Genomic DNA, 23,287 nt, shown 5'->3' on the forward strand with positions numbered 1-23,287 from the left:
TTAACTGACTGAACCACCCAGTCCACGCCTATATCTAAACTTTTAAAAAACAAACTTAGCCTATATATTCAAGTAGACATTTTGAATCTTGGGGAACTATGGAAGATTATAAAGGTCATTTTGTGGTATAGCTTACTGAATGAATCTCTTATGCGTAGATATTTATAATTTTCAATATTTTGCAGTCACAACTAATACAGTGGATAAACTTGTGTGTGTTTTCTCAGAATGTTGTAGGTATATCTCAGGGTCAGTTCCTAGAAGTTCATGTGCTAGGTTGAAGGGTAAATGAAAGTGTAGTTGTGTAGAGAATGCTAAATTCCACCAGCATGTGTAAGAGTGCCAGTTTCCCCATAGCCTCACCAATAGAGTATATATTATGTTTTGAAGTTTTGCCAACCTGGTGGGTGAAAAAGTATATTTCAATGTATTTTTAATGAATTTCTTTACTTATGAGGGAAGTTAAACATCTTTTTACATTTTTAAAGATCATTTAATATTTCTTTTTGAATATCATTTACTCATCTCTTTTCTCCATTTTCTAAAGAAATTTTGGTCTTTTGTTTCCTCAGTTATTTCAGGCTTTTTATGTATTAGGGATGTTAGTTCCTTATGAAATAAGTTTTGATATTTTCTCTCAGTTTGTCATTTGCCTTTTCTTATGTCTTTTGTTGTGCAAAAGTTTGTAATTTTTATGTAGTAAGGTTTGTCAATCTTGTTGCATTTGACTCTTGGGTATTAGAAAGCTTTTCCTCCAAGGACGCCTGGGTGGCTCAGTTGGCTAAGCATCCGATTTGGGCTCAGGTCATGATCTCAGGGTCATGAGATCAAGCTTCACGCTAGGCTCCACACCCAATGTTCTCTCTCTCCCTCTCCCTCTTTCCCTCCTCCCACTCCTTTAAAAAAAAGAAAGGAAGGAAGAAAGGAAGGAGCTTTCCCTTCAGACTATAGAATCTAATTGGGCGAATAAGGATTCACTTATGATTTCTTCTAATACATACATAGTTCCATGTTTTCATTTAGATCTCTGATTCATTGGATTTTATTATTATATATGGTATGAGAAATTGGATCTAATCTTCTCCTTTTTCAGTGATTATCCAGTTGCCCACCCCCCCCCACCAATTTTATTTACAAGACTGTCTTTGCCCCAGTGATTTGAGGTACCACCTTTATCATATGTTAAAGTTCCATATGTATGTGGGTCTGTTTTGGGGCTTCCTGTTCTATTTTGTTCTTTATTTATGTATCAGTACCACACACTATTAAATATACAGGCTTTTGTAGGATGTATTAGTATCCCTCAGTCCCCTGACATGGCTTTGTTTTCATTGTTTCCCTAGCTATCCTTAACGTGTTTATTTTTCCTTATGAATTTTAGTATTGTCTAGCTTCATGAAAAATCTCATTGGCATCTCTATTTGGATCACATTGAATTTATAAGTTAACTTAGGGGAGAAGAGACATTTTTTTTTAAAATTTATTCATGAGAGACAGAGAGAGAGAGAGAGAGAGACACAGGCAGAGGGAGAATCAGGCTCCATGCAGGGAGCCCGACATGAGACTTGATCCTGGGTCCCCAGGATCAGGCCCTGGGCTGAAGGCGGCGCTAAACCACTGAGCCACCCGGGCTTCCTGAGAAGAGACATCTTAGATGATGTTGAGACATCTTATCCAAGAACAAGGGTTATCTTTTCATTTGTTCAAGTCTACTGTTGTGCCTTTTAAGAATCTTTTATAGTATTTTTGTTAGTTTTAAATGCTTTTAAAATGCTTTTCGTATTTTATCTTGTTTGTTGTTGCTGTTAAAAATGATTGTATCCATTATATCTTCTAACTAGTTATGCTTATACATGCTCCCTTTGTATAGTGCAAGATCTCTTCCAGTCTCAGAAGATACAGTGTCTCCCTCTAAAAGGGGCAGATTTCTGTGCAGCAGTAGAAGATATAGCTAGTGCTTTCCCTAGAGCAAAAAGCAAGCATGCTCACTGTCCAGGATAATAAAGATGTTTCCCTTCAGCACAAAGGTCTGGCATGCTTACTACCCTCTGTAAAATATTTGAGTTCCACACCTCGGGGTTCTTCTGTAATTAGAGCTACTGTGGCCCTTTACACACTGCCCTCTGCGAATTGGGGCTGAGGAACCTGGCCTCAATATGCTGATATTCTATCCACTGCTTTTGCTGTATTTAATTGTCTTTCATCTCTGATCCAGGAGTCTTGTGTTCTCTCTACCAGCAATCCATGAAATTGTGGCAGACTAACTTGTTAGCTTGTGGGTAGGGGAAAATCTCACACTGCTCACGTCTTGATGCTGGTCTTCAGAGTTGTGGTAAAATTTTCCTAGAAACCATTTTGTGAAGTAGTTCCTTGGTAATTTTCAATTTCTTCTAAGGAGATTGTGTATGCTTTTTAAAAAGAATTAATTTTTTTATTTGAGAGTGAGAAAGCATGAGCAAGCAAGGGGAAGGGGCAAAGAGGGAGAAAGAGAATCTCAAGTATGGAGCACGACGTGGGGCTTGATCTCAATGACCCTGAGATCATGACGTGAGCCCACATCAAGAGCCCGACTGAGCCACCCAGATGCCCCTCTGTTTATGCTTTTAATCTTTACTCTTTACTTTAAAGATTTTATGTGCTTACTGGCTTGGAACAAAGGGTTGGGGTCTCTTGGATGAATTTCATTTTTACATGTTTTTTTTTTTTTTTTTTTAACCTATCTTTCATGAAGGGCCATTATTGCCATTCCAGGTAACGACGGCACCGCCTTAGCTCCAACAGTAAGAGGGAAAGTATACCTGGTAGCTGAAGGTGTAAAGATGAACGTCCTGTGTTTGTTTTTCCACAGGTGGTGGTTGTACAGGCAATCAGTGCTCTCTGTCAGAAATACCCTCGAAAGCACAGCGTCATGATGACCTTCCTCTCCAACATGCTCCGAGATGATGTAGGTAGACATGTTTTCATCATAGGAAGTTGCCCTCTTAAATATTTACAATTCCCATGAAACACCATACATTGTGTTTAAAACAGTTTTATCATCTCGGCATGCCCCCAAAATGGTATGCTTAATTCTGGTTGCCATCTTATCGTTACTAAATGTGCTATTGTTTTAGTTTTCCCACTTGGAGAAAAAACACTTTTGTTTCTTTCAGAAGGGAAAGGAAATGAAATTTGAATATTAGAAGCTTGAGCCTGGGAGTAGAAGCATTTCTCCAAAAAGCGTCCTCAGAATGAATGGCAGTTTTCTCTTTTGCCAGGGAGGCTTTGAATATAAGCGGGCCATTGTGGACTGCATAATCAGCATTGTGGAAGAGAACCCTGAGGGTAAAGAAGCAGGTCTAGCCCACCTTTGTGAATTCATTGAGGACTGTGAACACACTGTTCTGGCTACTAAGATTCTACACTTGTTGGGCAAAGAGGGCCCCAGAACACCTGTCCCCTCCAAGTATATCCGCTTTATTTTTAATAGGGTCGTACTGGAGAATGAGGCTGTCAGAGCTGGTGAGTCATTGGAACACTGATACTGATGTAACTGTTAATCTTTTGAATGCTTATTAACTCAAGGGGGTGGTGATAGGAAATTGGAAAATGAAGTTGCAAGGTCTATTTGACGGCAGGATCTTGGAGCATACTTAGGCCAGACGCACAGCTCTTTGTACTCCCATTTCCATCCTGATTTCCACCTTTTGTTAGAGATGAATAACCCTTGACTTTCAGTATAATGGGAATACGCTGATGGCATCATGCATTTTTTTCAGAGTTACAGCCATCAGTATGAAAATCTAGGAATTGTTGTGTATTTTTAAGTGACTTTTTATCAGGTCTTAGGAAATTTTTTTCACTTCCTTCTCCCTCTCTAATCTTTCCTTCCCCTTAGCCCACAAACAGGTGAAAATCTCTCCTATGAAAAATATAAATGTTCCTCTGATGCGTTCTTACTAGCTACTGGCTTAGACATCTCCCCCTGCCACCCCGTGGGGTAAACTTGTAGCTTTACAGGCTGCCTCCATGAATTTATTCTTCATTTTTTCAACTCACTATAATCTAGCTCTCTCCTTAAAAACCCTCTGAAGTTATTTGTAAACATGACTTATAAGCTAGTTGGAAAATCAAGTCAGTCCCCGACGTTCTTAATTTTGTTCACCTCTCCAGTGGACTTCTGACTAAACTCATCTTGAAACTCTCTCTCTGCTTGGTATCCACAACAGCCCACTTCTTCCATCTCTCCCCGGGGTTATTTCAAGAGCCTTTCATTCCTTAAAATACTCGTTTTTCTGGGGGGTCTGTCTTACCAACACACGCTGTCTTTTTGGGGGTCGCTTTCTGAGCTCCCCCAGTGTGCTGTGACCCTGCAGTCCTGTGTCTCTTTCCTGACCTGGTATGTCCACTGCCAAAGGCACTTCAAGTTCAACCCAAACTCAAATCTTCACCTTTACCATCCCCTCAGCTATGAAGACAGAAACTTCTGCACTTCTAGAACTCCCATCCGCCCTCTGATAAAATTCTTTCAACCCTACCTCCTTAATATTCCTCCACTGTCTTTTGTCTCTGTTTTCACAAGTGCTGCTCTAGGCTCTCCCCCACTTCAGATGCCTGACTGGTCGGACTGCGTGTCGTCCCCCAGGTGTCTGGTCTGTTCTCTGCACTCGGCCACCACAGTGGTGTCTGCCTATAGAATCTGCTTACAGATTGGCCATAGTGCAGTCTGCGACAAACACACAAATTTATCCCATATTTAATGTCCACTCAGAATTTTGAGGTTGACCCGTACCTGTTTTGTTTGCCCCCCTGCCCTCCAGCGCAGAGCCTCTGCTTTAGCCTCGCTCGGCTACATCCCTTCCAGTATTGTACATACTTCCTTGGGCCAAGGGCCTTGGACTCATTCTCTGTGCTGGTAATGGTCCTTTCCTGCCTTTTCCTCTTGGCTAATGCTACTTTGCCTTCAAGTTTTAGCGCAGTGGCAGGCATCAATTCCTTGTCTGACTGCTCTATCAATTCTGATTTAAGTTCCTTTCTTTGTTCCCGCATAGCATCCTGTATGTCATCCTACCAGGACTTACTCTGCTACATTGTCATTATCTCTTTACTTACCTGTCTACTCTATTAGAGTACAACTCCTTGAGGTCAGGAATTGTGTCTTTTCTCTTTCTACCCCCAACACCTAGCACAATTCCTGGCCCAAGTTAGGCAGGCCAGTGAATCTTTACTGAGTGAAGTGAATTTAATAGTAGCATTTCTTTTTATGCTTGGGCTGGTTGGTTGAGTTCAAGCTGGGTTATATCACTGGTATAATAAGGGCTTGTGATCAGAGTGGAGGAGAACTCATAAAAAGTAGACGTGATTCTTTTTCCTCAGTGCATGGAGAATTTCCCTATTCATAGCTCCCTTGAGCCTATAGATTTCTAATTATGCTCACAAGGATCAAAGAAATAAAATCAAGAAACGCACAAAGTAAGAAAGTTTATTCCCGCTGAACATGTGGGAGCTTCTCTCATTTTTTTTTTTGAATGATTATTGCTTAACTCTCAGAAACCAATATAGTATTTATGTTGTTTTATTCTATGCTTCATTATAGCTGCTGTGAGTGCTTTGGCTAAATTTGGGGCTCAAAATGAGAATCTTCTCCCAAGCATCCTTGTACTCTTACAAAGGTAAGTAAAAGAATGTCTTTTTTTTTTTTTTTTTTTTTTTTTTTAAGAACACCCTACGGCTGAATAGAGAATTTCTCATATTAAATGCTCTGTGAGGCCCAAGAGTGGAACTGATGGAGTAGGTCAGGGGCAAATGGCACTTCTGTCACCTATCTAGTAATTTTGCATATGCTGTGTATGCGTGATCTTGACTGAATTTCTGTTGTGTAAGTTTGAGGAAGTAACTTAAATGCCTGTGCCTCAATTTACATAATAGGGGCCAACTTCAAAGTGATTCACTGTGGAGAGTTGAAAAATCAGCTTTTCATGGTTTCCATGACTCCCTATTTGATGAGGAAAAGACCTACTTTAGCAAATACTGTGTGATTACATCTTGTAATTGAAGCAGAAAAATTATAAGCCAAAGGCTGCTGGCTTAAATAAAACAAATTGCCATTTGAGTAGTAACAATGACTGGATTCTGAATAATTGTTAGTATCCTTGGAAAGCAGAATATTTCCATCTCTCAGTTATAGAGAAGTCTAAGTCTTCACCAGGGTCACGTGGTTGCATTTTCAAGACTAGACTCTAGACCGCTCTCACATTGTATACTTCCTCGTTATTTGAAAGCCTGCTCAAGTAGTGCCTCTTTGATTTGGAACGACCCTATTTTATTTACCGATTTAGAACAGTCTCCCAAATTTACAGAGATTGTAGGATCCACTGGGGGCCATTGTGGAGCTCTTTTATAAAGGGTAGTACCATACGGCCTGAACTGTGCCCATTAGGTATGGTGGTAGAGAAAGCTATCGGAAGTTTTGGGTGTGCTGTGATGGGCGTCTTTTGTGTCCTCTGGACAGGTGTATGATGGATACTGACGATGAGGTTCGGGACAGAGCTACTTTCTATCTGAATGTGCTGCAGCAGAGGCAGATGGCACTGAATGCTACATATATCTTCAATGGTCAGTGGGAGCCAAGAACGGGACAAATAACACCCTTGTTCCCTGTTCCCGAGGGCTGCTTTGGAAGCATTGTCTTATGATTTGCATATGAGCCGAATGCTTTAGGCGGAATGCTTGTTTTTTGTCTTCAAATGCACTGCCATTTCTAGAGGAACCTAAAGTATCTAGAGGCCCAGAGAGTATTGCTTGTTCCTGGTTCTTCTTGAGCTCCTTTTTGGTTGGGTTTACCTTTTTTCTTTCTGTTATGATTATTCCCACACAGCTAAGTTGCTTTCTTTTCCAGAAGGTGCTTCTAATTTGTTGGATTTTTTTTTTTTTTTTTTTTTAGGCTCTGCTCCCCTGCTTCCTTAGGCAAAATTATGAGGCAGTTTTATAAAACAGCCTTATTTTTAATTATTTTGGTTCTAAAGTGTATGGTTGTACTTTTCTCTTTCTTCAGGAAGCTTAGGTAAATATTATAAATCTGGGCCCATCTGGATCCTGGCAAGAAGTTATTTATAATGCTGAGATTTCTGTTCTGTAGGCCTCACCGTCTCTGTGCCAGGGATGGAGAAGGCCCTACACCAGTACACACTGGAGCCTTCGGAAAAGCCCTTTGACATGAAATCGATTCCTCTCGCTATGGCTCCTGTCTTTGAACAGAAAGCAGGTAATTGATTAAGCAGAATGCTTAATTGTTAGCTTTTCTATTTGTGAGTAGTTTTACACCAAATATGCTATTAGCATATTTGCTCAAATACTTCGTTTGTCACTCCTGAATCTTATGGAACTAAGATGGATGTGTATTTTTTTTAATTAGGGTTTCAAAAAGTTTTTTCCTGGGGCACTTGGGTGGCTCAGTCAGTTGAGCATCCAGACTCTTGGTTTTGGCTCAGGTCATGATCTCAGGGTCAGGAGATCAGCCCCACCTTGGCTCTGAGCTCAGTGGGGAGTCTGCTTGAAAGATTCCTTCTGCCCCTCGCCTACACCTGCGTGAGTGCATGCACTCTTTCTCTCTCAAATAAATAAATCTTTTTTTAAAAATAAAGTTTTCCCCTGGTTTTTACATAGAATATGAACATGACTCAAATTTAGGGCTTTTTTCTTTCTTTCTTTTTTTTTTTTTAATTTTTATTTATTTGTGATAGTCACAGAGAGAGAGAGAGAATGAGGCAGAGACACAGGCAGAGGGAGGAGCAGGCTCCATGCACCGGGAGCGCGACGTGGGATTCGATCCCGGGTCTCCAGGATCGCGCCCTGGGCCAAAGGCAGGCGCCAAACCGCTGCGCCACCCAGGGATCCCAGGGCTTTTTTCTTTTTTAAAAAGATTTTATTTATTCATGAAAGACACAGAGAGAGGCAGAGACACAGGGAGAGGGAGAAGCAGGCTCCCTGTGGGGAGCCTGACTTGGGACTTGATCCCAGGACCTCCAGATCATGAACTGGGCTAAAGGCTCAACCACTGAGCCTCTTAGGCATCCTATGTTTTTTCCCTCCTTCTTTCAATGTTAAGTGTTAATAGCATTTGATGTTAGTGGTCACTGTGTGTCTCTGAGCAGAGATTATGGTATTACCTCCTGTTTTTATTTTCTGAAATAAAATTATTTCAAAGTCTAGTTAATTTTGCTATTAGAGGTTTGTGTTTTTGGGAGGGTTGAGGGTGCAGCAATAGCAGTTGGAGGTTTGTTGTGAAAGAATGTATGAGACAGGATCATTAAAATATTCCCAAGGAATATGTAACTTTAAAACTCAACAACAAAAAAAGAAAGAAAGAAAAAGAGTTTAGTGGCTCAAATTGAGTATGAAAGACCTCCTGCTAACCTTCAAAATTTTCAATTTTTCTGTTGATATTATACAAGTAATTTTTCCTGTTTGAATCATGAGATTTGTTTTATAAATTTTTCCTCCTTTTAAGAGTAATTTTTTTGGGTACATCGTGGTCCATTTAAAGCAAATTCTGTATTTTTAGGGCCACTTTATAATTTCACAAAAAAACATTGACTAAATACATTTTAATTTGGGCATCTTTCTAAAAAAGGTGACAACCTACTGGTATGATTTGGGAATAGCTCTTTACATATCTGCTGGAAGTTTCTGCCCTCATTTCTTTCTGTCTCCATTTTTAGCTTGATAGTGGGAGGGAAGCTCACTTGATTGCTCATATCTGTCTTTGTAGAAATCACACTTGTGGCCACTAAGCCAGAGAAGGTGGCTCCTTCCAGGCAAGACATTTTCCAAGGTATGATGATTTGATGGATAGAAGTAATAGTCTTGCATCCTAGACATTGTAAATATAATGCAGTCCACTACTTTTATTCAATGTGATTAATTCTCAGTACAGGAAATCTTTGTATGACTGAATATTTATTGGTAATAGGTGGCAGTTGCTGGGGCTACCTGGAGTCCACAGGACTTTTCAATTTCCAACTGCTAACCTACTAACTGGGAATACTGCCCTAACTCTTTATCTTGGTTAACAGGGAACTCAGATTCTTACAAAATTAGGGATTTAGTTTTTTTTTTTTTCCTCCTTGTAATAATTTAGTATAAACTGTCTTAAAAGATTATTTCACTGAAGTTTGGGGACATATTGGCTGAGCCTTCAACTGTTAGTAAGGCAGTGGAAACTTAAAACCTCTTAGGCACTCAGAGTAATGTCTCTTCCTCTCTCATGCTACTTTCTTCCACCTTTTCTTTTTTTCTCAAAAGAACAATTGGCTGCCATTCCCGAGTTTATGGATCTAGGACCCTTGTTCAAGTCTTCTGAGCCCGTTCAACTTACAGAAGCAGAAACAGAATATTTTGTTCGTTGCATCAAGCACATGTTTACCAATCACATTGTGTTCCAGGTAAGAGAAGTGCCACCACTGGCTCCTCTCGTGGCTCCATGTGCTCAGAGCCGAGTATTGATTCCCCTTCCATTTATTACTGAGAAGTAACTTGTCCTTATTTCTGGGTTTTCTCCTAACTCCATAGCTATAGAAATGCCTTCATATGATGGTTAAAATTTAAGTGGACATGAAACCGAAATGTCTGAATATAATGTATTATAAAAATAATCATCATTTAAAATCAGGATAAATTAAGCGAGTTGTTCCAAGAACTTGGATTTCAATTTGATTTTTAGCTATCAGACTTCTACCATCTTGTTTGGTGGAGCTCAATATCAGGAGGAGAAGAAACTGATGAATAATATAAACAAAAAGAGCTCAAGGCCACTGCTGTTTCCTCAAGAAAAATCTGAGGAGTGGACTGGCAGGACAGTTTAGAGAGAGAAGGGCTAGCAAGTTCCAGAGTAGAGTCATGGGTCATGGGTGGGAGGAACAACATGCTGGAAAAACATCTTAACCTTCATAATGTTTCTGTTTGCTGACTTTTCAGTTTGACTGTACCAATACTCTTAACGACCAGCTACTGGAGAAGGTGACTGTGCAGGTGGAGCCATCAGATTCCTATGAAGTGCTCTGTTGCATCCCAGCCCCCAGCCTCTCTTACAATCAACCAGGCATATGTTACACTCTCGTGCGCCTGCCTGATGATGACTCGACAGCAGGTACTCACAGGAGGGAACAGACGGGAGTAAAGATGCGTTACAACTTAAGCTCTTAAATGTCTGGGTGAATGTTGGGGGTTCAAGAATATAGTTCTTTTCCAGAATTAAATGTAATGATAATGATGGTATATTTATATTTATAAAATTAACTGGTGCTGCAGAAATATTAATTTTATAACTAAGTCTCCGAGTAATATTTGCTGGACGTTTAATCTTAAAGACTGAATATATAAAGTGGTAGCTCAAAAAAGAACTCCAGCTTTCTGCTGGAACAGAGTAATCATTAAAATGAGGGCTCATGTACCTGATGTCTCCTGTGAAGGATCATGGCCTCCTTCTCCCTGATGTTTGTTTCTGGGGCATCCTAAGGACTTTGTATTTAGTAGGTCCATGGCATTTTAAAATAATTGTTTCTGAGGATCCCGTAGCAGAAGGCAGGGGTCTGACAGTAGGTCTCGTCCTAATGAGTGGCTTAGTCAACTTCTGTGTATCCACATTTGGGAAGGGCATTGTAATTCTCTCCATGACCTAAAAGTAGTCTTGAGAGAGAGGTGGGGAGGCCTGTGAAGAAGGCCCAACTGCTAGGGCCAATAGTGTCTACAGTTTTGGGTTTGAAGTCTTGTGAATGTCAAGTATTTATGGTACTTGATTTTTTTTCCCCATTTTCCCACCTGAATTCTTCTCTTGCCACATTCACTCCTCATCTCAACACTGTTATCCAGTTTTTACAGAAATAAGCACACATACTGCATTTATGTTTTGAACAATTTTTATTCCTAGTACAGGAAAAAACAATTTTTACTGCTAGTACACAAAAGAACAATTTTTACTACTGGTACACGAAAAAACAATTTTTACTACTGGTACAGGAAAAAACAGAAGTTAACAAAATTCACAAATACCGGCGAAGGAAGTTACAGAGTTACAAGAAATCGTAAAAGTACTAGTAAATAGTTATCCCTGGTCATCATTCAGTTCTGTCTGGGGCTTAACCTACCTTCTCTTAGCCCCTCTACCAACTCCCTTTTTAGATGTTGATTCTGGGAGCCACTGCCCAATCTCATCTGTGTTGGACGATAGACCAGGCTACTCACTCTAGCACGAGGTAGATTCAAGTTGGCACCATTGCTGGGTCGGAATCCCAGGTGGTTCCCTCTGGCCCTCGGCGGACCTGCACTTCTCTTCTTCAGCCACTCTGGATCCATAACCCCCTGGGTAGGAAGGCACTTTCCTAACTGGCCTCCAATAGTTCTCCTTCAAGCATTAGGCCATCATCAGACTTTGACTTTTAATCACCTCCTTTATCCCTTTATGAAGTTTCTTTATCTCCATCCCCATTTGGCTTCATTTTCTCACCTGGTCTGTTTCCCTCTGGTTACATTGGTCTAAAGTATGTCCACCAGCCACTAAAGAAGCTGGCTGCACTCGTAAGTAAAGCTAGTTTATTTACTCTTGTGTCCAAACTGGTAGCTGGGCCCAGTCTTAACACAGTCCTGTGGCTTTGGCCATCATCCTGGGAAACTGCATTTCTCTCTCTCTCTCTCTCTCTCTCTCTTTTTTTTTTTTTTTTTGCCTATAGCTACCTCTTTTTTTTTTTTTCAAAATTCCTCCCTTTACTGTACTTCTAAGGTTTCTGTTTTTTTAAGGGATGCCATTACTTTGCAACTTAATTTTAAAGGGAAGTAAGATGCTGAACTCCCTGAAGAATCCAGCTCTTCCCAACTGAGAATACTAGCTCCTCCCATTTCCCCAGGTTCACTTAGATAATTGATAACTCAGGTGCCTCACACCCCAGGGAGTGGTCTTAACAGAATACAAGAAATACAAGTTTTACAATATCAAAATACAGGAAACAACAATATCGAAATTACAGAAATTACATAGTACAGGAGAAAACAACCACAACAATAAGAGAAAACATTTCTACCAAGAGAAGTATATAGGGAAGGTTTTCTCACCCCTCTTTTCTAAGGAGTTAATTTATTTTTAAAACAGATCTTACAAATTAGCCCAGAGGTTTCAACCTTTGGTCTGCTGGCTATGGACTCTTTTGCTTGATGGTTTGTTAGTATTTTGTTTACAAAAATTTGGCACTTGGGGAATTTTCTTTGTTTCCTGTTAAACTTTTCAAAGGGTTTGCTAATCTGCTGTGTTAAACTCTTGCTTAGAGTTAAAAATTCTTGTCCTTCTATCTTGGAGAAAAGAAATGGAATTTTGTCTCAACACTCGGACCTTTAAAACTTAATTGTTAGTAGTCAATTTAGATTGGATCCATCATAGATACCTGCTTAAAACCAAACTCCTTTCTATTCTTTAGTCTTGGTTAGAAATTCTCACATTTTTAATCTATGGCCAATTCAAAGTCTTTGCTGTGCAAAGAACAGAAGTGAAATACCAGGGCATAGACGGTAATAAGTCTTCATACCACCCCCCACCCCTGCCCCCTGCATTTTCCCCACTGAAAATACTATGAATTTTTTCAATCACCTGAAGATCTACACATCACTTCTACTAATTTCAAAAAGTATATTTTCTATACAATCACAAAAAAAAAGTTACACAGACTGTAATTTCTATCAACTTGAAAACTGTATAGCATAATAGAAAGACAGAGATAGATAGATTTGGGAGATAGATTGGGATCTGGATTTTGACTCTGCTACATATGGACTGGGTAACTTAGACAGATTATTAGATCTCTGTAAACCTTTTATGATTGTTGTAACAATGAAATGAAATTAAATAAGATGATTAGCATGGTGCCAGACACATAGTAAATACTCAATAAATAGAAGTTGTTATTGCTTCAGTTCTGGAAGTATCCACCTTCTCCCTTCTCCCTTTATCCTCTTTAAAATCAAGTCTTCCACAGTTCACAGGACCCCCCCCCCCTTCAATCTCCAGAGAGTTCCCATGATTATCCTGATCTTTGCTATATCTTTAAACTTTCTCTCTCCCCCTTACTTTATATGTGTACAAAAAATCTAAACCCCATCTGACAAAACTGACCTGAACCCCACATCCAGATGGTCCTGTAAGTCCTTCCCTCAGATCACAGACAGTGATGTGTAGAAAGAGTCATCAGTGCCACAGCTTAGTCCTACTGGTCTCCTGTCCTCCAGCAGTTCCTCCTTCAGGCCAACGTGTTTAGAAAAGCCTTCAAGGTAGCATGCGTTCTAAGCGTCCTTTCCTATCCAGCAGCTTGCTTTCCTCTGGGGACTAATGCTGCAGGCAGGGCACAGCTATCGCGTGTGACAATCTGTAGACCTTGCCACTCGCTGGCCCCTGAGGGTGCCCCCTGTTGGACTTCTGTCCTACTGCCTCTTCAGAATCCCATGACTCCTCAACGGTCGTACTCATGGGCTGTCAGGCCTAGGACATCGCATCTCTGAGCTCAGACCACTGCAGCCCATCTAAATATAAACTCACTCAAAAAGCCTCCATCAGCAAATATCCATCCTGAGATCCAGTTTAACAGTACAGGTGTCAGAACCTGTCACGGGGGACACTGGTGACATTTCCTGACACTCTGCTGCCACTTCCTTGACCTCTGCCCTCGCTTAAGCTACTGTAGGATTCCCATGGGCTCCGAATCCTTCCGCTCCCCCCTTACTTTCAGCCTGTCTTCCCACCCTATTTACGTGTTCCCTAGTCACACCATCATCAAGGTACAGATCTTTATTGCTGCCTCTCTTAAATGCTGACATCTCTCCAGAAGGCAACATAAATGTGGCATATCCCCTCATTTCCTCTTTTCCCTTCTTTTGGCCTTAGGAAAAAAAAACCTCTGCTTGTGAACAGCGCTCAGCCTTGGTTCCGCTTGCGAACTTCGTCCTTAACCTACTCTCATCACTCAGAATTCCTCTCATGACTTAGATGCATCTTCATCTTTGAACACCTAAAGCGGCTTCAGGCTTCACTTCACAGATTGACCAGATAACCATTTATTCTCCTGAACCCACCCACTTCACTGGGATTATCTGAGTTTGTAGGCAGCCGCCTATTTTCCTACAACAACTTATTTTTATAAATTTCTCTCATTTTCCTTTATCCCATTAACTATAATCAAATTAAAAGGCAGTGCTGTGCATCATAACCTTTAGTACGTGGCACAATAATTCAGAGAGTTATTTAACAAGTATACTGTCAGCCTAATTCCAATTTCATTTTAACCACTTCGCTTTTAGTTTTTCCTCTGCTCATTTCCATTGGAAAAACAGTAAATATATAGTGTGGTGCCGTCTGTAGCAGGCATCCTTACCAGTGCTCGGTGCTGGGCTCACCAAGTCCACCTGACTGCGCTGCACCACCTGCGCCTTAGACCCAGCTGTCTCGTAGTACGCATTGTCTGTGGTCCCGTGAAACAGTGCTTACCCTCGGATGCAACCGCACCCACGCCTTCCTGTACTCACTAGCATGCACCCATCATCTGGCCTCAATACCACACCCGCCTTTCCTCTTGCCCCCATCAGAGCTGCTGATTCCCTGGGTGGGGAGTTCGTGGGCACTGCTTCATTCTCCATGATGACCCTTTACCGAGCACGAGCCCCTGAAGTGCCCATGGGTTCACTGCTCCTCCACGCTGCCTATCCCTCTCTTGTCCCATCCACTCCCCCAAGTGTCCCGTCTGCTCACATCCCTCCACCACCTTCTCATGGCCGCCCCAGACTCCGCTGTCTCTCCTTTACACTGTGTGCAGAATCACTGAGCTCAGAGACAGACTCTGGGCTCTAGCCTCAGCATCCTATCTGGCTTCACTACTGCCTGCGGGCCCTGTGGACGATTTGCAGCTCTTTCCCTTGACACCTGCTCCCTACCAGGCTTGCCCTCCTGGTCCATGACCAGCTTCTTCACCCCACTGTGCTGTGCTGGATCCATCGGTGGCTCAAATCATGGCTAAACCCTCTGCCATCTTGGAGGAGGTCACTCTCTGGGCTTTTCTCTGACCTTTCCTCTTGTCACCGTCCCTGGAGTGACAGGGTTGTCACCAGCATTGTAAATGGGCCACCACCTCTCCAATCTCCTCCTCTGCTGGCCTCCTCCTTGTCTCCCACGTGCCTCACTGGCTCTGCATGAGCTGTCCTGCATGAGCTTCCTCAGGGCTGGTCCCCACTTGGGGAGCACAGCCCCTGGTCCCTCCACGTCCGCGCCCTCCCCGGGACTCTCTGCCACCCTCACACAGGCGACCCCGATCCTGTCAACAGGCCTCCTGGCCCCGCTGTGAGCACCACCCCTGCCCTTCCTCACTGTGCTCCCCTGGGACCCCCTGTCCCATCCACGTCCTCTGCCCGCTGCAGCCCGGGCCCCACCCGCTTGGCTTCTCTGCTGCATTCGGGGCAAAGCACCCGTCCTGACACCCGAGGCCCTGTCACTCCTTCAGCTGCTCTGTGAGCCGCCCCGCTGGACTCAGAGGTCGTGCCTCGCCCCCTCCTCCATCCCTCACCCGCTGCTCAGCCTGGCTCAGGGGCCTCTGCCTCACACGTGCCCCCTGAGCCCGCAAGCTCCGGCCCACGCTCCCATCCCCCTGCACCCCGCTGCGCTCCCGTCCCCCGGGGCCCCACGGATGCCCCCCCCAGAACCTGGCACGTGTCCACGCAGACCCCTTGGGTGCACTCCCTCTGACAGTGCCCCCGAGTCTCCCTGCTGGTGCCTCTCAGCAGGCGCCTGCCCCCTCTGCCCGCCCTGATGGGGACTCCCAGCCCCCCGCCCCCCACATCCCACCAGAGGCCTTCTTGGCTACATCCACTTGCTCGCTGTCTGTCTGGGCCCGGGTCCTCCTCCCCCACATCTGAGAGCCTGACCCTGGTGCCCACCCCGTGCCCATCCAGTCCCCACCCCGGCTCAGGGGCTCACTGCTCACCCTTTGCCTGTCTGCCCGCCCTCTGCTCGGTCCCTTCCACCCAGTGATTCTCACCCGAGGACCCATGACCCCCAAGACCGCCTACCAGCAACATCGTCTGGGTGTTTTTGGGTTTGTTCTTGGACTGAGCAGAGCACTGCTCCCCCTCAGATGTTCTGATAGGCCTGCCTTGGGGGCCATGCCCACAGCCCCCCTCGGGTGGAAACCACCCCCCCATCCTCGGGAAGGATCACTGCTGTGGAAGCCCACCCCGACCCCTGGGCCCAACGCTCCCCCGTGCACCTCCGGCCTTCTACTTCCATCACACTTCTTCCTCAAACATTCCAACATGACCCCACTGACACTGACCCGGCTCTGTCCTCTTGGAACCACCACATTCCATCCCATAATTACTCTTTGATACGCAACATACCCAAACCCCGTGTGCACTAGGGCTTTGTTCTTGTCATGGCCCCCCAGTGCTAACATCCCCAGGTCATTGTCTCTTTCCCTAGATTACCCCTTTGGATATGTCAGTGATTCCATCACTCTGCAGAGCCTTTCCCGTCGTGTCCCTCTGTGGCTCCTGCCAAGTGTACCTTTCCTTCCACCTGTCAGGCAGCTAGTCTGCGGTGTCCTCTGCAGGTGGATTCACTGGTCTTTCCCATCCTCTCTCCGGTCTGCTCATCACCCTCAACCCTGGACGTGTAATCAGTCCACAAGGTCACTTTTAAAAGGTGCCTTCTCTGCACCTGGAGCTTGGCCCTTGTCTCCCCACACTGGTCGCCACATACACCCATTGGTCCTAAGGATTAGGACCTCCCTTCCAACCCCATCAAACCCACTTACTGTCACCAACCCCACCCCCCCGGATCCGTAGTAAAGAGCCTGGCTGAAAAGTTCTACGCCTGCCACCACATTCAGGGCCGCAGGAGCAGCCCTGCGACCACCTCTGTGTCCTCCCTCCTTGCCCACACCTTGGCTCGGGCTGCCACTCGCTGGCCCACCTCTCTGAACTTCCCTCTGGGGGCCAGAAGGCATTCTTGGCCACCTCCCTCTTCCCTGCTCCCCTCTTGGTGTCCCGCCTGGCTCCCTCCACCATGCTGCCCTCTCCTTCCGCCCCTGGGTGCCCCCCCTCACGCTGCCCACCTCCCGTCACCCTGCACCGGGGACCCTCTGGACACTCCTCCCTGCCACCTTTCCACGGGCTGCGCGACTTCCCTTTCCTCTCAGCCCAGGGACGGCACCCTGCCTCTTCTCCGGGACCCACGCACCTCACGGCTCCCCAGAGCCTGTCCTGTAGTCCATGGGGTCATCCCTTCGCCATTGGGATGTGCTCCCGCCCAGGACCTGCTCTCAGCTCACACTCTTTCCATCCCCTGCACAGGCCATGTTCTCTGTGTGGCCACCTGCTGTCCCTCATCTGGTCCTTCCTGCGGCTCTGGACACTGCCCCCTCCCCGGAGGCTCCCTATTCCCCAGCCTCACCCACCTCACCTTCCTCCTTCCTCTCCTCCTTTCAGTTAAGCCCTTGCCCACGGGAGCAGCAGGCCTGCACATTGAACTCGTCCTCCTTCCCTCACCGCCCCTGCTTCCATTCTTTCTGTGCAGGCCCCCCGTTGCACCCCCGTGCATTCCCCTGGCCCTGTGCCCCCCACTGACCTGTCCAGATCCCCCTTTGTCCTCCATCCCTCTTGGCCATCAGCTGATCTGAGCCCATCCTCTTGCTCTCCATCCTGGGAAGCCTTGTCACCTGTGTTGTCCAGCGGATGAAGCCTCTGTAGCCAGGGTCCCCAGACCTGAGCGTCCCGCCCCTTGCTCCCCCTCTGTGCCCCGTGCTGCCTACGTCATCCTCTTGGACTAAACCTATGGCATTCTGAGCCCTCCTCCCTCTGTGGCCACCTTCTTCCTCACCACTGTGCTGTCCAGAATCCATCTACTGTCCCATTCACCGCTAGGCACTCTACCTTCTCAGGTCTGCCATTTGGGAGAAAGTCGATACTTTTCTAGGCTTCTCTATGACCTAGACTCACCCTGCTATGATACCTCTAGCGATTAGACAGGTAGCCACCTCTTCCTCCTCTCCCTCTGGCCCCCTTCCACTCTCCCACCTTCTTCAGACTCCTAGGTGATTTCTGGCCTGTGCTTTTCCTCATGCATCAGCATCATCACACTCGGGCCTATTTTGGGGGTCAAGTTCCTGGTCCCTCCACGTCTGCACCCTCCCCGGGGCTCTCTGCCACCTTCCCACAGGCGACCCCGATCCTGTCAACAGGCCTCCTGGCCCCCCTGCGAGCACCACCTCTGCCCTTCCTCACTGTGCTCCCCTGGGACCCCCTGTCCCATCCACGTCCTCTGCCCGCTGCAGCCCGGGCCCCACCCGCTTGGCTTCTCTGTTGCATTCGGGGCAAAGCACCCGTCCTGACACTCGAGCCCCTGTGGCTCCTTCAGCTGCTCTGTGAGCCGCCCCGCTGGACTCGAAGGTCGTGCCTCGCCCCCTCCTCCATCCCTCACCCGCTGCTCAGCCTGGCTCAGGGGCCTCTGCCTCACACGTGCCCCCTGAGCCCGCAAGCTCCGGCCCACGCTCCCATCCCCCTGCACCCCGCTGCGCTCCCGACCCCGGGGCCCCACGGATGCCCCCCCCAGAACCTGGCACGTGTCCACGCAGACCCCTTGGGTGCACTCCCTCTGACAGTGCCCCCGAGTCTCCCTGCTGGTGCCTCTCAGCAGGCGCCTGCCCCCTCTGCCCGCCCTGATGGGGACTCCCAGCCCCCCGCCCCCCACATCCCACCAGAGGCCTTCTTGGCTACATCCACTTGCTCGCTGTCTGTCTGGGCCCGGGTCCTCCTCCCCCACGTCTGAGAGCCTGACCCTGGTGCCCACCCCGTGCCCATCCCGTCCCCACCCCGGCTCAGGGGCTCACTGCTCACCCTTTGCCTGTCTGCCCGCCCTCTGCTCGGTCCCTGCCACCCAGTGATTCTCACCCGAGGACCCATGACCCCCAAGACCGCCTACCAGCAACATCGTCCGGGTGTGTTTTTGGGTTTGTTCTTGGACTGAGCAGAGCACTGCTCCCCCTCAGATGTTCTGATAGGCCTGCCTTGGGGGCCATGCCCACAGCCCCCCTCGGGTGGAAACCACCCCCCCATCCTCGGGAAGGATCACTGCTGTGGAAGCCCACCCCGACCCCTGGGCCGCACGCTCCCCCGTGCACCTCTGGCCTTCTACTTCCATCACTTGCCACCAGCCCTTCTTCCTCAAAGCCCAGCACTGCCCCCACTCTGCCTTGGCCCAGCTCTCCTCCTGGACCCACATATTCCCTCCCACATTTACTCTCTGACACAGATGTATTCCACACCCACAGGTGCACTAGAGCATTGTTCTCTTCACGTACACACCAACTCCCTCCCTGCCTCCAGCATTTCCTCTCAGGCATCATGACCCTATCAGTGCAAAAACCTGCTCCTTTTCAGTGATTGCCATCATTCCTTCCTCTAAGATACCGTTCCTCATTGCAGACCTGTCCCCTACAAAGCCTTGCCCTTGTGGGCCTCATGGACCTCTGGGACTCCTGCCCAAGCACTTCCTTTCCACCTTTCCTGAGATACTCGCCTGTGTCCAGTTGGTCTGGATTCACTGGTCTTCCCCCACGCTCTCCCCAGCCTGCAGTTGTCACCACCCGCATCGTACATGTATCAGTCCACAAGCTCAGTTAAAGAATGTTTTTCTCAGTGCCTAGAGCAAAATTCATATTCCCCAGCCCCCCACCCCCATGCCCATTAATCCCGACCCCAGCCCCAACCCCATCCTAACCCTAACCCCATCCCTGACCCCAGCCCCAACCCCATCACTCCCACCCCAACCCCTCCGGATCCGTGGTAAAGAGCCTGGCTGAAAAGTTCTACGCCTGCCACCACATTCAGGGCCGCAGGAGCAGCCCTGCGACCACCTCTGTGTCCTCCCTCCTTGCCCACACCTTGGCTCGGGCTGCCACTCGCTGGCCCACCTCTCTGAACTTCCCTCTGGGGGCCAGAAGGCATTCTCGGTCACCTCCCTCTTCCCTGCTCCCCTCTTGGTGTCCCGCCTGGCTCCCTCCACCATGCTGCCCTCTCCTTCCGCCCCTGGGTGCCCCCCCTCACGCTGCCCACCTCCCGTCACCCTGCACCGGGGACCCTCTGGACACTCCTCCCTGCCACCTTTCCACGGGCTGCGCGACTTCCCTTTCCTCTCAGCCCAGGGACGGCACCCTGCCTCTTCTCCGGGACCCACGCACCTCACGGCTCCCCAGAGCCTGTCCTGTAGTCCATGGGGTCATCCCTTCGCCATTGGGATGTGCTCCCGCCCAGGACCTGCTCTCAGCTCACACTCTTTCCATCCCCTGCACAGGCCATGTTCTCTGTGTGGCCACCTGCTGTCCCTCATCTGGTCCTTCCTGCGGCTCTGGACACTGCCCCCTCCCCGGAGGCTCCCTATTCCCCAGCCTCACCCACCTCACCTTCCTCCTTCCTCTCCTCCTTTCAGTTAAGCCCTTGCCCACGGGAGCAGCAGGCCTGCACATTGAACTCGTCCTCCTTCCCTCACCGCCCCTGCTTCCATTCTTTCTGTGCAGGCCCCCCGTTGCACCCCCGTGCATTCCCCTGGCCCTGTGCCCCCCACTGACCTGTCCAGATCCCCCTTTGTCCTCCATCCCTCTTGGCCATCAGCTGATCTGAGCCCATCCTCTTGCTCTCCATCCTGGGAAGCCTTGTCACCTGTGTTGTCCAGCGGATGAAGCCTCTGTAGCCAGGGTCCCCAGACCTGAGCGTCCCGCCCCTTGCTCCCCCTCTGTGCCCCGTGCTGCCTACGTCATCCTCTTGGACTAAACCTATGGCATTCTGAGCCCTCCTCCCTCTGTGGCCACCTTCTTCCTCACCACTGTGCTGTCCAGAATCCATCTACTGTCCCATTCACCGCTAGGCACTCTACCTTCTCAGGTCTGCCATTTGGGAGAAAGTCGATACTTTTCTAGGCTTCTCTATGACCTAGACTCACCCTGCTATGATACCTCTAGCGATTAGACAGGTAGCCACCTCTTCCTCCTCTCCCTCTGGCCCCCTTCCACTCTCCCACCTTCTTCAGACTCCTAGGTGATTTCTGGCCTGTGCTTTTCCTCATGCATCAGCATCATCACACTCGGGCCTATTTTGGGGGTCAAGTTCCTGGTCCCTCCACGTCTGCACCCTCCCCGGGGCTCTCTGCCACCTTCCCACAGGCGACCCCGATCCTGTCAACAGGCCTCCTGGCCCCCCTGCGAGCACCACCTCTGCCCTTCCTCACTGTGCTCCCCTGGGACCCCCTGTCCCATCCACGTCCTCTGCCCGCTGCAGCCCGGGCCCCACCCGCTTGGCTTCTCTGTTGCATTCGGGGCAAAGCACCCGTCCTGACACTCGAGCCCCTGTGGCTCCTTCAGCTGCTCTGTGAGCCGCCCCGCTGGACTCGAAGGTCGTGCCTCGCCCCCTCCTCCATCCCTCACCCGCTGCTCAGCCTGGCTCAGGGGCCTCTGCCTCACACGTGCCCCCTGAGCCCGCAAGCTCCGGCCCACGCTCCCATCCCCCTGCACCCCGCTGCGCTCCCGACCCCGGGGCCCCACGGATGCCCCCCCCAGAACCTGGCACGTGTCCACGCAGACCCCTTGGGTGCACTCCCTCTGACAGTGCCCCCGAGTCTCCCTGCTGGTGCCTCTCAGCAGGCGCCTGCCCCCTCTGCCCGCCCTGATGGGGACTCCCAGCCCCCCGCCCCCCACATCCCACCAGAGGCCTTCTTGGCTACATCCACTTGCTCGCTGTCTGTCTGGGCCCGGGTCCTCCTCCCCCACGTCTGAGAGCCTGACCCTGGTGCCCACCCCGTGCCCATCCCGTCCCCACCCCGGCTCAGGGGCTCACTGCTCACCCTTTGCCTGTCTGCCCGCCCTCTGCTCGGCCCCTGCCACCCAGTGATTCTCACCCGAGGACCCATGACCCCCAAGACCGCCTACCAGCAACATCGTCCGGGTGTGTTTTTGGGTTTGTTCTTGGACTGAGCAGAGCACTGCTCCCCCTCAGATGTTCTGATAGGCCTGCCTTGGGGGCCATGCCCACAGCCCCCCTCGGGTGGAAACCACCCCCCCCATCCTCGGGAAGGATCACTGCCGTGGGAGCCCACCCCGACCCCTGGGCCGCACGCTCCCCCGTGCGCCTCCGGCCTCCAGCAGCATCACTGACACTGTTCCTCCAGTTTCCCCATGTCCCCTACTCTGACGTTGACCCGGCTCTGTCCTCTTGGAACCACCACATTCTTTCCCTGTCACTCCGACACCAATGTGTCCCAAACCCCACGTGCACTAGCACATCGTTTTCTTCACACCCGCCCCCCCCGACCCCACTCCATACCCCCCCAAATCCCCCCCCCCGGTGATGACACAAGGCACTGTGACAGTATCTCTGGCCTGTTACTGGTATTCGTGCTTGTCACTGTCTCCCTCCCTACGTCACCCCTTCTGATTTCAGACCCATGACACTGTCCCCTGCAGAGCCCTGCTCCTGTGGCCCTCACGTCCCCCAGTGACTCCTGCCAAGCCCACCTTCCCTTCCACCTTTCCTGCAGCTACTGTCCCTTGTCCCCTCTGGGTGGATTCGCTGATCTTTTCTGCCATCCGCTCAGCCTATAGTCAACATCCTCAACCCTAAACGTGTAAGCAGCCCACAAGCTTAGTTTAAAAAGATGGTTTTGTCAGTACATAGAGCTTGGCTCGTGTCTCCCAACCCCCACCCCCATGCCCACTGATCCCAACCCTCCCCTCCCATAAACCCATGTCACACCCCAACCCAAACACTGTCCCCCACCCCATGCCCCCCCACCTCATCCCTCCCCACCCGGGTACCCCTGACCCCCTATTCCCCACCCACCCTAACCCTTCCCTCCCGCCCCCATTCCCCTCCCACCCCAACCCCACCTCCCACCCTGACCCCGCCGGATCCATAGTAGAGCCTGGCCAAAAATTATCCCCTTGCTGCAGCATTTAAGACTATAGGAGCAGCCAGTGCTAGCCAGCCCTTCCCTCCCCGATTTCCTCATGCCTCTGCTCCCACTGGGGGCCCCGACACTGAGAACTTCCTTCTGATTGGCACCACTGGGACTTGCCTGGATTCCTGCCTGCTCTTCCCTCTTCACCTTACTCGCCCCCCCCAGTTTGGGGTCTTCCCACCTCCCTTCCACCACACTCCACTCCATCCTCCCCAGTGCCACCCCTCACACTGCCCACCTCCTGTCACCCTGCACCGGGGACCCTCTGGACACTCCTCCCTG

General features: G+C 48.8%; 1 protein-coding gene across 2 annotated transcripts in view; it reads left to right on the plus strand.

Moving 5' to 3' along the window:
• The window catches only part of COPG2 (COPI coat complex subunit gamma 2), a 117,024-nt gene that overhangs the window by 62,150 nt on the left and 31,587 nt on the right, over window positions 1–23,287 (plus strand). For both annotated transcript variants that reach the window (XM_025471663.3, XM_025471665.3), the window contains 8 exons: window positions 2,849–2,944; window positions 3,258–3,501; window positions 5,576–5,651; window positions 6,491–6,594; window positions 7,118–7,243; window positions 8,750–8,812; window positions 9,283–9,422; window positions 9,955–10,126. In XM_025471663.3, the coding sequence (XP_025327448.1) occupies window positions 2,849–2,944; window positions 3,258–3,501; window positions 5,576–5,651; window positions 6,491–6,594; window positions 7,118–7,243; window positions 8,750–8,812; window positions 9,283–9,422; window positions 9,955–10,126 (1,021 nt within the window). The remainder of the gene's footprint in view (window positions 1–2,848; window positions 2,945–3,257; window positions 3,502–5,575; window positions 5,652–6,490; window positions 6,595–7,117; window positions 7,244–8,749; window positions 8,813–9,282; window positions 9,423–9,954; window positions 10,127–23,287) is intronic.

The sequence above is a fragment of the Canis lupus genome, chromosome 14 (assembly GCF_003254725.2).
Source record: "Canis lupus dingo isolate Sandy chromosome 14, ASM325472v2, whole genome shotgun sequence".
Classification (NCBI taxonomy): domain Eukaryota; kingdom Metazoa; phylum Chordata; class Mammalia; order Carnivora; family Canidae; genus Canis; species Canis lupus.